The sequence below is a fragment of the Aquarana catesbeiana genome, linkage group LG04 (genome assembly GCF_042186555.1).
Source record: "Aquarana catesbeiana isolate 2022-GZ linkage group LG04, ASM4218655v1, whole genome shotgun sequence".
NCBI lineage: Eukaryota > Metazoa > Chordata > Amphibia > Anura > Ranidae > Aquarana > Aquarana catesbeiana.
Window position 1 is genome coordinate 39552014 of NC_133327.1, and position 12904 is coordinate 39564917.

The following is a 12904-nucleotide window of genomic DNA, read 5'->3' on the forward strand; positions in this document are numbered from 1 at the left end:
AAATACCCGAAATCCGGACGAAAATGCATTTGGGCGAAAACGAATGCACATGTCTAACAACTACGGTATTTCTCATTATATAGAGAGCAGAAGCAGGTACAGGTCATAGATGGCTAAAATCCTTGCAATGCAAATACCGGACCTGGAAAGATTAAAGTGGTATTTCACACAAACAGGGCAGTGTTGAGAAAAAGAAAAGGCAGGGGAGGAACTGGATCCAATGGCACTTAAAGTTAGAATCTCGGGCACACGGGTCAATAAGGATTCAATTTTCACCTCTCGTTCTATCCTACATAAAGTGGACTTTTTTTTTACCAATTGGTACAACAATTATGTCAAATTGGTGAGACTGAAAAAAATTTCTAGCTTCGAGGTATAGCACAAATCTTATGTGGTAAGGGGGCGTTAGTGAACCCCAGTGCAGGGTTCAGGTCCACATCAACACCAGGAGGGGCCTGGAAAGTGAAGTTTTGCAGCAGTGTTGTAAAAAACAGGAAGAGCTCCATCTTGGCCAGGTTCTCTCCGGCACAGCTTCTCTTACCTGGTGAAAACAGAAAACAATTAAACTTGCTCACTGCTAAAATTTGTGACACATTTTAAAGTATGATGGTTGATCCTGGGAGCATCTGATTGGTCTGTGGATGAGGCAGGAATTCTGTTAGAGCAAATTGGTTCACGTACCCATAATTGATAAGGGTTTTTACATCTGGATCAACTATGGATTTAGGATTCTGAGGGTGCTTAAAGTTTATAGATTGACTCAAGGTTTTTTTTTACATTTTTTGTACCTATCTATGTAACAATATGTATCTCTCTTTGGGTGTAGCGGTGAGTGGTTAAAACCCCAGTAGGGGTTTTTACCATAGTGAAAAAATATACAATGTTTGACATCTAACATAGCAATACATCTATCTACCCTCTCAATGAAAGTATTTAGAGCCAACATTTTCTTTTAGTTTTAGTGTGGTGTTTTCTATCTGTGTCTTGCTGGGGAGATTTACCCTCCTTATTTGTCTTGGTGACCATTGCCACTAAAGTGACAGCTGTGTTAGAGGGGATTTTCTCTAAATTTGGAGAGATTTTCTTGCAGTTCCTGTTGTGTCTCCAAAATAGGAAGCATACCCTCAACCATCCCAGATTTCATGAGACTGTCCAGGGATATTAACAATATATCACAGATCCCAGCTGTGTTCTGTAATTGAATGCTGGGACTCTCATTTCGCCACTCAGCTCTGCGACAATGCACAAATTGCCAGGTGAAGTGATCTTCTACCCTAAGGCATGTACAGTACATGGTTCTGGTGGTGACATCATTGCACAGGCAGTGGCACAGGACAAATGAGACAGGTCCTCTGTTGTCTTTCACTGACCACCAATGCTTTTCAAGAAGAAGGAAGGAGGGAAACACCAATAACCACCATGCTATTTAAAGGGGAAGGGAGGAGTAGGAATGCTTTTCAGTGGGGAGGAGAATAGAAACTTCCATTGACAGAGCCTGGAAAGTGAGGATGTGGAGATAACCCATTGACCACCAATGCCTGGGAATGAGGGAGAGGACCTTCAGCATCTATTTAGGCCAGGATGGTCTCTTGCAGTGTATTTATGCACAACACACATTATTGTGCAGTGCATTGAGGCTGCTAATGTTCCACTTTGGACCTAAAATTGGACATGCACCAAGTTGCTTTTGGAAGGGTTCTTGGGTGTCATTAAAGTGGAACTTCCCCCTGAAGTGGAAGTTCTGCTTTATGCCCCGCTGTCTTCTGTTTTTGGGTACCTGGTTTTGGCAAGTACCCCCTCCCAGTTACGGTCAGATTGCTGCTGTGATCCACTGGAAGTTTTATTCCTGCAACCTTCTGGGACACATCACAGGTGTGTGACGTGGGCAGCCAGCTGTGAAGCCGCAATGAATAACAGCCGGCTGCACACAGTAAACATGTCAGGAACCCGAAGACCGGTGAAGAACCAGTTCGGGTGGACCCCTGGACAGGTGAGTGTCCTTTTATTAAAAGTTAGAAGCTACAGTTGACTTTTAATTTTTTTAATACAGGGTGAAGGACTGCTTGAACAAAAATGGCACTGCAGTACATAAAAGCACATCATCAGCAAACACCTGTTCCCATTGAATATTACCTAGTGAGAATGGTATAAATGCCTCGTTCTTCTTCAGATTTCCTTCGAGGAAATGTTCAGGGTAAAACTCATCTGGTTTTTCAAAGTAAGCTTCATCCTTGAGAACAGAAGACAGCAACGGGAAAACAATGGTTCCCTGTGGGGAAAGCACAATCATATAATTGTGGATGCATGTCTTTGTGTATCTGCATGGACAAATGTAAATTTATTCTTCTAGAAAGCCATTGTAGTAGCAACGTTGGTGGACTACAAAGAGAACCTGTTGAATGGGCAAATTGTAAGCAAAGAGTGATTAAAGCCTAGTACACATGATCAGAATATCATACAAAGAATACCACTTTCAAAGCGATCATACGATAATCTGATCGTTAGTACACAGCTTTCATCTGAAATTATCCAAAGGGATAAACACAAAAATTTTTTGTTTAATAAGTACAGTTTTCGTCTGAAAATACAATACAAATACATTGAGATACAAAGGACAGGCACCGGAATTGACTTCAGTGTGTGAGCTCCCTGCTCATGGTGACTAGCATGTAACTTGTTTTTAAATGTGATTACCACAGTTTGGTTTAATAAAATCACCTAAGTCTTCACGTATTACACTATCTGATATCCCTTCTTCTTTCTCCATACTATTCATGCACCAATGAATGGGAGGATTTTCAACGCTATCTATTTTACCTGAGAGGTATATATATACCATTACAAACCATCGATCAGGATACAAGGTTCCCTAAATGATCTCCATGCCACGCCGATTATAGGAAGCAGATAGTGGGATCCACTGCAGGACCCTGGATGTTTATTTGCTTTATAAACACGCTGTTACCTTACAGCGGTAAGGTAAGGGGTCATTTCACATTGAGGTGATATTGCACTGAAGAAAAGTCACAGTTGACTTTGTTGCATCTGCACAGAATATAAGAATCAGCACTTGTTGATTTACCGTCTTTTATTATTGATAAGGACAATTAACCACCTGGGACTATTGCTTAGTACATTTACCTTTGGCACTATTTATTTCATTTTTGGTTTATATTTTTGGATTTCATTATGTCTATAAAAATGTAAGCACATAGCACTGTATACTGTTTACATCTATGCACTTAGCACTTTACATTGCTTATACATCATTTGTTTCTATCACTCAGAGCACAGCACCATCTACTGATTTAATATATAATACAAATACATTACGTCACTTCCCAATTTTCATTCTGTTGTATGAGAATTTTCATACTGAAGCGGAGTTCCACCCAAAAATGGAACTTCCGCTTAAGCACTCCTGACCCCTTGACATGCCATGGGGGGGGGGGGGAGCGGGTACCTAGTTTTAACAGGTGCCCAGCTCCCACTTCCGCCCACGGTGCAGCGGCACCAAGCAGAATTTCTCCTCTCCCCCCTCCCTCCCTTCAATCTTCTGGGACACGCCTGCAGTTAGGTCTTAGAAATTAGAGCTTGTTTATACTTTCTTGATCCAAGGACTGCCATGTCTATCAATAAATTATACATCTAAGAATGCTATATCTACCTGCCATTTGGGAAAAAAATACAGAACAAGCAAGTGTGACATATTAAAGTGATTGTAAGGGTTCTTTTTTTTTTTTTTTTTAAATAACAAACATATCATACTTACCTCTATTGTGCAGCTCATTTTGTACACAGTGGCCCCAAACCTGCTGTTCTGGCGTCCCCCGGCAACTCTCACGGCTTCTCCCCACATCAGATAACCCCCTGGGAGAATCACTCTCCCTGGGGATTACCTTACGCTCCCGAGTCCAACATTCGGCATCCATAGAGGCCGAATGCAGGAATCGGCCCCACCCCCCGTGTCATTGGATTTGATTGACAGCAGTAGGAGCCAATGGCTGTGCTGCTATCAATCTATCCAATCAAGAGCCGAGAACCCAGGGCAGAGAGACAGCGCGTCCCCGTGGGTCAAGTTAAATCAATGGGTTGAGTTTCACCTTAACATGAACTTTGTGCAGTTTTCCTATGTCATTTTCCGGTATATATTTTCACTTATGTCTGGTTACCTGGCCTGTGGTATGCTGATCTCAGTTTTTATCTGGTAATGATCCCAACTGCCCTTTCTCAGCCTTGCCCTACTTACGCAGTATTGAACTCTTCAAATCACCCCTTTTATACAACAGTGAATTTCTGCTGCCTATCCCTTGGCTGGTCTATGGCAGTGGTGTCAAACTCAATTTTATCATGGGCCACATCAGCACTTGGCTTGCCCTCAAAGGGCTGGTTGTATCTGTAAGACTATATAAATGTATCCAGGGCTTTTTTCTCAGATAATAGGTGCAGGAACTCACCATGATGCCCTATCCCACACTGCACCTGCATCTCCCTTGTTGTCCCCCCCCATGAGTGGAGGGCAGGCAGGGATCTGTGAGAGCCACAGAGAGGAAAGCTGTCCTTGTAAACACAGAAGCCTTCCATTTTTACAAGTGACAGTGGTGAGCTGGCATCAGAGGGCTAGAGCCGGAGGTGGTGGAATGAACTGCCATGTTACGGCTGAAAAAAAGTCCTGGGTGCAGGGGCCCCCTGAAATTGCCTGGCGGGCTACATGTTTGACACATGGAGTCTATGGCCTTAGCTCTTTTACCTGAGCAGCTGCCTTGCTCTCCTCTTTCATTTTTACACCCCATTCAAGGTGCACTGCACTTAGCAGTCTCAGAACCTCGCCTTATGATCCCCAATACCAGGTGCCTTTACAGCAAATTTTGGGATAATTAACCTGTGGACCTTTTACAATAACTGTTGTGAGCATTTTATATTTGAGTGAATTCTTAAAGTATACACAAATAAGGCAGTGCAGCGCTAATAAAACTAATTACTAAAATTCATACATATTCTTCATAAAATGCCATCTAAAAAAGATTTTCCAAAATCAGGGAAATCAGTCCATTCATCAACATTGAAGATTAAGAAGCAGGAATGGAGAATGAATAGAGAAAAGTCCTCAGCTGTGATCACTGTGCTCTGAAAGGCATTCTTAGCTGTGTGTATCCGTGATCAGACCTCCACCACAGACAATATAAGTCGCTCACCTCACTATATGGACCTTCTGAACTAACAGACAGGTCAAACAAGCCTTCACCCCAAAAGGATTAAGAGATGACTGATGCCTCTGCAGGGATTCCACAGCTACAGGACTACACCGCTCCACCTTACCAACCTGATCTCACAGTCAATGGGGACCAGATAAACTGGTTGCACCATATAAAACCAATGAGACATGGATAGTGCTCTCTGTATGATTAATGCAATATAATGCTTTTATTGTATAAAAAACTACTCACAATTAAAGCACTTTTAACCTAGTGCAAGGTATAGATGCATTTCAGCTACATGTCTTGGAGAGACAATGAATGAAAGGTGTTTGTGGCTGATGTGATCGGGTCCTCCTGCATGCGTATCGTCCCAGTGGGCAGGACTTCATCAGCGGTATGTGGAGGCTCGCACATCAACCCTCTTTTATTGAGCACCACCTCATTAACTGACATGTGTGAAAATACTCCTCCCAGCATTAGTAACCATAGGGACCCAGACGCTAAGTCTCATTTATAATGTTATCGCCAGTCAGCACAAACCTCGGTTTAAATGGGGCATCCATGGTAAGCGCGACTAACAAGCAGACATGCATCATTCCCAAATAAAACATAACGCTACCAAGGGGGAAAAATACTGGTCTGGAAAAAAAAATATAAAATGCACCTAACTGGTAAAAAATTGGGTTGAATTTTAAGGTCAGTTAATACCAATAGTGCCAAATACATATTAAAATAAACATGAGTCATAATATACTCACTATCTCCACGATCATACTATAATGAATATTGCATAAGTCAAAATGTCAGTACAACCACCCTCCACTCTACATGAATCATATCTTAAAAGCAATCCATACAAGAACAATAATAACTTTAATGATACTAAAATGATAAAAAAACATTAAAATACTACATTAACGATCTGAGATAAAACAATTCAGGTAAAACTCAACGTTTAGACCTGTGATTACTGCTACCTTTGTTTCATATACCCAGTACGATTCACGACGACTGAGGTGTCGGATAAAATGCCCTCCCCTCCAATGTTTTTAACTCTCTCTACCTCCCAAAATTTGAGATGTTTAGGGTCACGGTTGTGGAACAATCTAAAATGTTTAGAGACATTATGGGTTATGAGTCCTTTTCTAATGTTGTTAACATGTTCACCTATTCTTACATGTAATGGTCTGGAGGTCCTCTCCTACATATTGCAAACCACACCCGCATTCCAACATGTATATGACCCCAGTGGTAGAACATGTAATTAGTTCTTTGATTTTGTGGGTCTTGTTAGTAGCAGTTGCCACAAATTCCTTCTTTTTCTTGATGTTACTTTTGGCTTGCCTACAGGCGGTACACCGGCCACACACATAAAAGACGGTCAAAAAAGAGGAAAGTCTATTCTCAACTTGGGTCAGAGGGTCTATTACTCCAGGTGCCAATTTGTCTCTGAGAGATGGTGCTTTTCTATAGATAAATTGCGGCCTTTCGGGAACTGCTGGACCCAAGACCCTATCCTGCTTCAATATCGGCCAATATTTCTGAACAATTTTTTTCTATTTTTTTTGTGCTGGAGATTATAATCATCCTCATCTTGGTTGAAGTGTTCACATTCTTGTTTGGGACAATGGAAACTAATGTATTCCTATTCAATTTTCTCACTACTTCTATCTCCTTGTTTAAAACTGATCTGTCGTACCCTTTCTGCTGGAAAAATGAATAGAAATACATTAGTTTCCAATGTCCCAAACAAGAATGTGAACACTTCAACCAATATGAGGATGATTTTAGATTATAATGTCCAGCACAAAAAATTTGAAAAAATCATTCAGAAATATTGGCCGATATTGAAGCAGGACAGGGACTTGGTTCCAGCACTTCCTGAAAGGCCACAAATTATCTATAGAAAAGCACCATCTCTCAGAAACAAATTGGCACCTGGAGTAATCGACTAATTATGCTAGTCCTCTGCGCTACTATAGATGAATTTAATGAAATAAAAATAATAAAGTTGAAATGCAGCAAAACCTAATAGTGTTCACAACTACACCAGTGAAAAAACAATTGGAATTATAATGATCTTGCACATGACCTAGCAACCCATCATCCAAATAGTTGAAATATAACAATAATGTGAAATAACTTTCAATGAATATTCATAAAAAATAGTGACATAAAAATAAGTGCAAAAAAAGTGTCCATAAATAAAAGTAATCCAGTGGTTCAGAATAGTGTAGATGAAAATTTCAAAAACTTGACAGTTTATCCGATAGGTGAAACCGTAACATAACACCACAGAACTCTCACCTCATGGGCATAGATAAAATGCCTATATATAAATCCACTGAGAACAATCTCAATTCCAGAATCAATTCCAGAATCCAGGATCAACAGCAAGATGTTATAGATTAAAAGGTTCCACCCCTCATAACCAATATTCCGATCCACATGTAAGGTAAATAAGCCTTCAATAGTGTATGACCAAAATAAAACAAATTTATTGAATAAAATACCCGCTTAAATGAAAGCAGCAGCAAGCGCGCCAAGCTGAGACAAACATTCTGCGTTTCACGTCACCTCGCACGTCACTTCTGGTCCGCGGTATACTCCAGCCATGTCCTACGCATTGTGTCACGTCACGTGACTTCCTCAGGGAACCGAATTGGCTGTTGTGTGAGTCTATTTATATCGTCCGGACATCAAGGCGATGGGTTTCTTTAAAATAATGTCAAATTCACTTCCTGTCTGGATGACATACATAGATTCACACAACAGCCAATCCGGTCACCTGAGGAAATCACGTGACGTGACATAACGTGTAGCTGGAATATACCGCGGACTGGAAGTGATTTGCGAGGTGGCGTAAAACACCGAATGTTTGTCTCTGTTTGGCGCGCTTGCTGCTGCTTTCATGTAAGCAGGTATTTTATTCAATAAATTTGTTTTATTTTGGTAATAAACTATTGGAGGCTTATTTACCTTTGGATCAGAATATCGGTTATGAGGGGTGGAACCTTTAATCTATAACATCTTGCTGTTGATCCTGGATCCTGGAATTGAGATTGTTCTCAGTGGATTTATATATAGGCATTTTATCTATGCCCATGAGGTGAGAGTTCTGTGAGCACATTGGTGTGGTGTTAGTGGTTTCACCTATCGCATAAACTGTCAAGTTTTTGAAATTTTCATCTACACTATTCTGAACCACTGGATTACTTTTATTTATGGACTTTTTTTTTGCACTTAGTGATATAAAAATATTTTTTATGAATATTCATTGAAAGTTATTTCACATTATTTCTATATTTCAACTATTTGGATGATGGGTTGCTAGGTCATCACTATAATTTCTCTCTATTTTCTCTTTTTTGACCGTCTTTTATGCGTGTGGCTGGTGTCCCGCCTGCAGGCAAGCCAAAAGTAACATCAAGAAAAGGAAGGAATTTGTGGCAGCTGCTACTAACAAGACCCACACAATCAATGAACTATTTACATGTTCTACCACTGGGGTCATATAAATGTTGGAATGCGGGTGTGGCTTGCATTATGCATGGGAGGACCTTCAGACCATTACATGTAAGAATAGGTGAACATGTTAACAACATTAAAAAAGGACTCATAACCCATAATGTCTCTAAACATTTTAGATTGTTCCACAACCATGACCCTAGACATCTCAAATTTTGGGGGTTAGAGAGAGTTAAAAAACATTGGAGGGGAGGACATTTTATCCAACAGCTCAGTCGTCGTGAATCGTACTGGGTATATGAAACAAAGGTAGCAGTAATCACAGGTCTAAACGTTGAGTTTGACCTGAATTGCTTTATCTCAGATCGTTAATGTAGTATTTTAATGTTTTTTTATAATTTTAGTATTATTTCAGTTATTATTGTTCTTGTATGGATTGCTTTTAAAATATGATTCATGTAGAGTGGAGGGTAGTTGTACTGAGGTTTTGACTTATGCAATATTGATTATAGTATGGTCGTGGAGATAGTGAGTATGTGTATTATGACTCATGTTTATTTTAATTTGTATTTGGTACTATTGGTATTAACTGACCTTAAGATTCAGCCCAATTTTTGTACCAATTAGGTGCATTTTATATATATATTTTTTTCCATATCAATATTTTTTCCCCCTTAGTAGCGTTATGTTTTACTTGGGAATGATGCATGTCTGCTTGTTAGTAGCGCTTAGCGTTTGGGTCCCTATGGTTACTAATGCTGGGAGGAGTATTTTCACACATCAGGTAATGAAGTCCCGCCCACTGGGACGATACACGTGCGGGAGGACGCGATCACATCAGCGATCACATCAGCCACAACCACCTTCCATTCATTGTCGCCAAGACGTGTAACTGAAATGCATCTTTACCTTGCACTAGGTTAAAAGTGCTTTACTTGTGTGTATTTTTTTTTATACAATAAAAGCATTATAATGCATTAAGCATACAGAGAGCACTATCCATGTCTTATTGATTTTACATGGTGCAACAAGTCCTGTAGCTGTGGAATCCCTGCAGAGGCACCAGTCATCTCTTAATCCTTTTGGGGTGAAGGCTTGTTTGACCTGTCTGTTAGTTCAGAAGGTCCATATAGTGAGGTGAGTGACTTATATTGTCTGTGGTGGAGGTCTGATCACGGATACACACAGCTAAGAATGCCTTTCCAAGCATAGTGATCACAGCTTAGGACTTTTCTCTATTCATTGTCCGTTCCTACTTCTTAATCTTCAATGTTGATGAATGGACTGATCTCCCTGATTTTGGAAAATCTTTTTTAGATGGCATTTTATGAAGCATTTGTATGAATTTTAGTATTAGTTTTATTATTGCTGCACTGCCTTATTTGTGAATTTTACCCAGGAGTTTATATATTGATCTTGAGTGTTACAGCTGCTACATATTTAAGGATAATATGTTGCGCTGATTGATCCACTATCTTTAATTCTTAAAGTATACCTAGGCCCAAAACAAAAAATGGATATATTGTAGACTACAAATCGTTAAAGTAGTGGCTTCCTTATTTTTAATGTTTTTTCTTCATTTCCCCTGGTGATTCTACCAGTGCCACACTTCCTGTCCTTGGGTGTCTGCACTCTGGATGAAGGAACTATGGAGGTTCATTTGGACACCAGCATTGTCTGTCTTGGTGGATCTGTACTATCAGATTTAGATGGACTTGAATTAAAGCTTACACTTTATAAGCAGTTACAGCAACAGTTTTTTTCTTTTGAGATAAAGGTTTTACAAAAATTAATTAAAGCTGATAATTCTAAGCACCCCATCAGTGTTTAATGCTTAGCTTCTACTCTCTAATTGCCAAGTTTGCTGGACAGCTTGGTCTGTTGAAGGAAGTAAAAAATAAACAGACTTAATGGACGGTTCACCGGATGAAAATAAAGAAAAAAGCCTAGAAAGAAGATGCAGCCACCACATTTCAGAATTGATAAGCTGCAATGTAACAAATTTTGCATGCATTCCTGTAAATGGGGAGACTGTACATATGTTGTACTTGCCTTTGGAATGTTGTACCCTCTAAATATGACATCTTTAGCAGTTGCATGTGGGACATTCAGAGGTATAATATCAGCAAACCTCTGGATTTCATGAATGACGGTGTTGACTAGTTCTGTATTTTGTGCATACACCTCAATCATTGTAGTAGTATGGACATATACATATCTAGATCTGAGAGATCTTACAACAAAGAGGTAGTTCGTTCCGCAATACACATTTATTAATAGGGTTACATAATCTATACAAAGTACACACCCAACAGTATTTACAACACAATGTACAGTGTAGGTCTCCTGGCTTACATGGTATTTACAAATTACCCACAACACCCATATTTACAGTACAGTATAAAATACAAGTATATTAGATTACCTGTTAACTTCAGGTCAGCCCATGGTGACTGCTGTCTGTTCCCACACCAAAGAGTGAGTTAGCTTGGTCACAATGCATTATATCCCCCCCCTCCTTTCTGTAGTGTGGCTAATATAATTCTCCCTAATTGGTCACTGTACCTAGTAAATGTATATTGGGCACAGCCTGATTGGATGAGTCAAAGAAGGCTGTTGTTTACTACCCAGGGAAGATGTTCTCAGGGAGAACAAAAGGCCAACCTTTGAAGTTGAACTAATTACAATAACACCAACACAACACTCAGTATTTTAAATATATTTCCCTCTAACTGAAATATATTTCTAATTGCAATATTTTACAGCGATTAATGGAGATTTCACATAATCCCATAAGGCAACAGATGGCCCCTTGTGGCCAGTTGAAAATATGAGACTCGGCCACACCTAGAATAATGGTTTATGTGCAATCTCCTTCAATATCTGGCACATTTGACTTTGTCCTCTGAAATGAAATAAAACTCTTTGAGAAGAAAAAAAAAACTTTTAAACTCTCCATCTCTACAGTTCACACTTCTGGATCCCAGTATTGGTAGTCATCACTTGTTCTGGATGTCATAAGTCCAAAATAGAAATCATGAGAAGCAGCACCAAAACAAAACAATAAGGAGAAAAAAAAAACAAAAACATGAGGATCCTTGTTCTCAACAGTCCAATAATAACAATAGTCCGATAATAACAGTACGAAAGTCCATAAGGCGAGTCTGGTCCTGTTGCCCTTGCTTCTGGGACGGCCTTCACTGGTGATTCCAATTGGATACAGCATACAATAACAGCCTGGGGACCAGCTTTTCCTGGCTTTCTAAGATTGTACTTTTATTAATGTGGACAAAGGTAGAGAAATAAAAAACGCAAGTACATTTAAGACATATGCATTCAACTGAATGCTTGTCTGGTAAGTCTGAGCCATAAGGACCTTTGATTAGAATTGCCATAGATATACTGCGACATAGTAATGAGACCCCTTTCCCAGTGACATGTGTAACAATTTGAATGGTTACACCCTTCAGCCAGGTGTCTGATTTTCATCCCCCCATCTTTCTTCCTCCATTGTCATATGCCTGCAAGTACCTCTGCCCCACCTTCTGTGGAATACCACGTTGTGTGTGTGTGTATGACTCTTCACGTGTTCAGGGGAATTTTGTTGCTATCGCAACTCACCACTAACCCCTTTTACTGGAACTGTGTTCCGTTCAACCTTGGCTGGTGCCAAACCTTTGGGCATATAGCTCCGTCCTTGGCTACCATATGTAGCTACTGTATGAATCCTGCCTTTAGCAGGCTACGGAAGAGGTCATCACTTTAAGAGTTCTCCGTGCAGATTAGGCAGTGTCGCCTACGCAGACAAAAATAACTTGATTTCAGAATACGGATAAGTGTGATGTCATCAGTCACTAGCGGCTTCAGGAACAATCAAACTAAATTACTCTTAAGTACAATTGTACTATACTCCCTGCTATTTGCCAATCACTATGAGTCTCACCAGTCCCAGTATATCTATATGATATTCACGCAATGCTCTTTGAACTTGGTTATGGCACAAAAAAGAAAACCAACCAAACAAAAAAAAATTGATCAATGACCACATATGATGACTGCCCAATATTAGAACTGTAGAGAGGATTGTATGTCACATATACAAAGAAAATAGTCACATGACTGTTGCTAACACCCCGGTGTTACTGTCATAGTTGGTAATAGCTACAATCACATACATTTATATAACAATTATCCAATGTTGAAAGAGAGAAGAAAAACTGTTGGAACTTGGTCCATCC

General features: G+C 39.8%; 1 protein-coding gene across 1 annotated transcript; it reads right to left on the reverse strand.

The window, feature by feature from the left end:
- Positions 1–362: 362 nt before the first annotated feature.
- On the reverse strand, positions 363–4780 carry LOC141141148 (putative inactive cytochrome P450 2G1). Its single transcript, XM_073628853.1, has 3 exons — positions 4751–4780; positions 2134–2269; positions 363–541 (listed from the first exon to the last, which is right to left on the reverse strand). The coding sequence occupies exons 1-3, from the start codon at positions 4778–4780 to the stop codon at positions 363–365; spliced, it is 345 nt and encodes a 114-aa protein (XP_073484954.1).
- Positions 4781–12904: the final 8124 nt, after the last annotated feature.

What these genes read in the sequence shown, in the direction of transcription:
- LOC141141148 (XM_073628853.1), bottom strand. Translation starts at nt 4,780, where the DNA reads ATGAAAGAGGAGAGCAAGGCAGCTGCTCAG. An exon ending in AGAGCAAGGCAGCTGCTCAG is followed by an intron (nt 2,270 to 4,750) that starts GTAAAAGAGCTA and finishes CTTTCCCCACAG; the next exon opens with GGAACCATTGTTTTCCCGTT. An exon ending in ATTTATACCATTCTCACTAG is followed by an intron (nt 542 to 2,133) that starts GTAATATTCAAT and finishes TGTTTTCACCAG; the next exon opens with GTAAGAGAAGCTGTGCCGGA.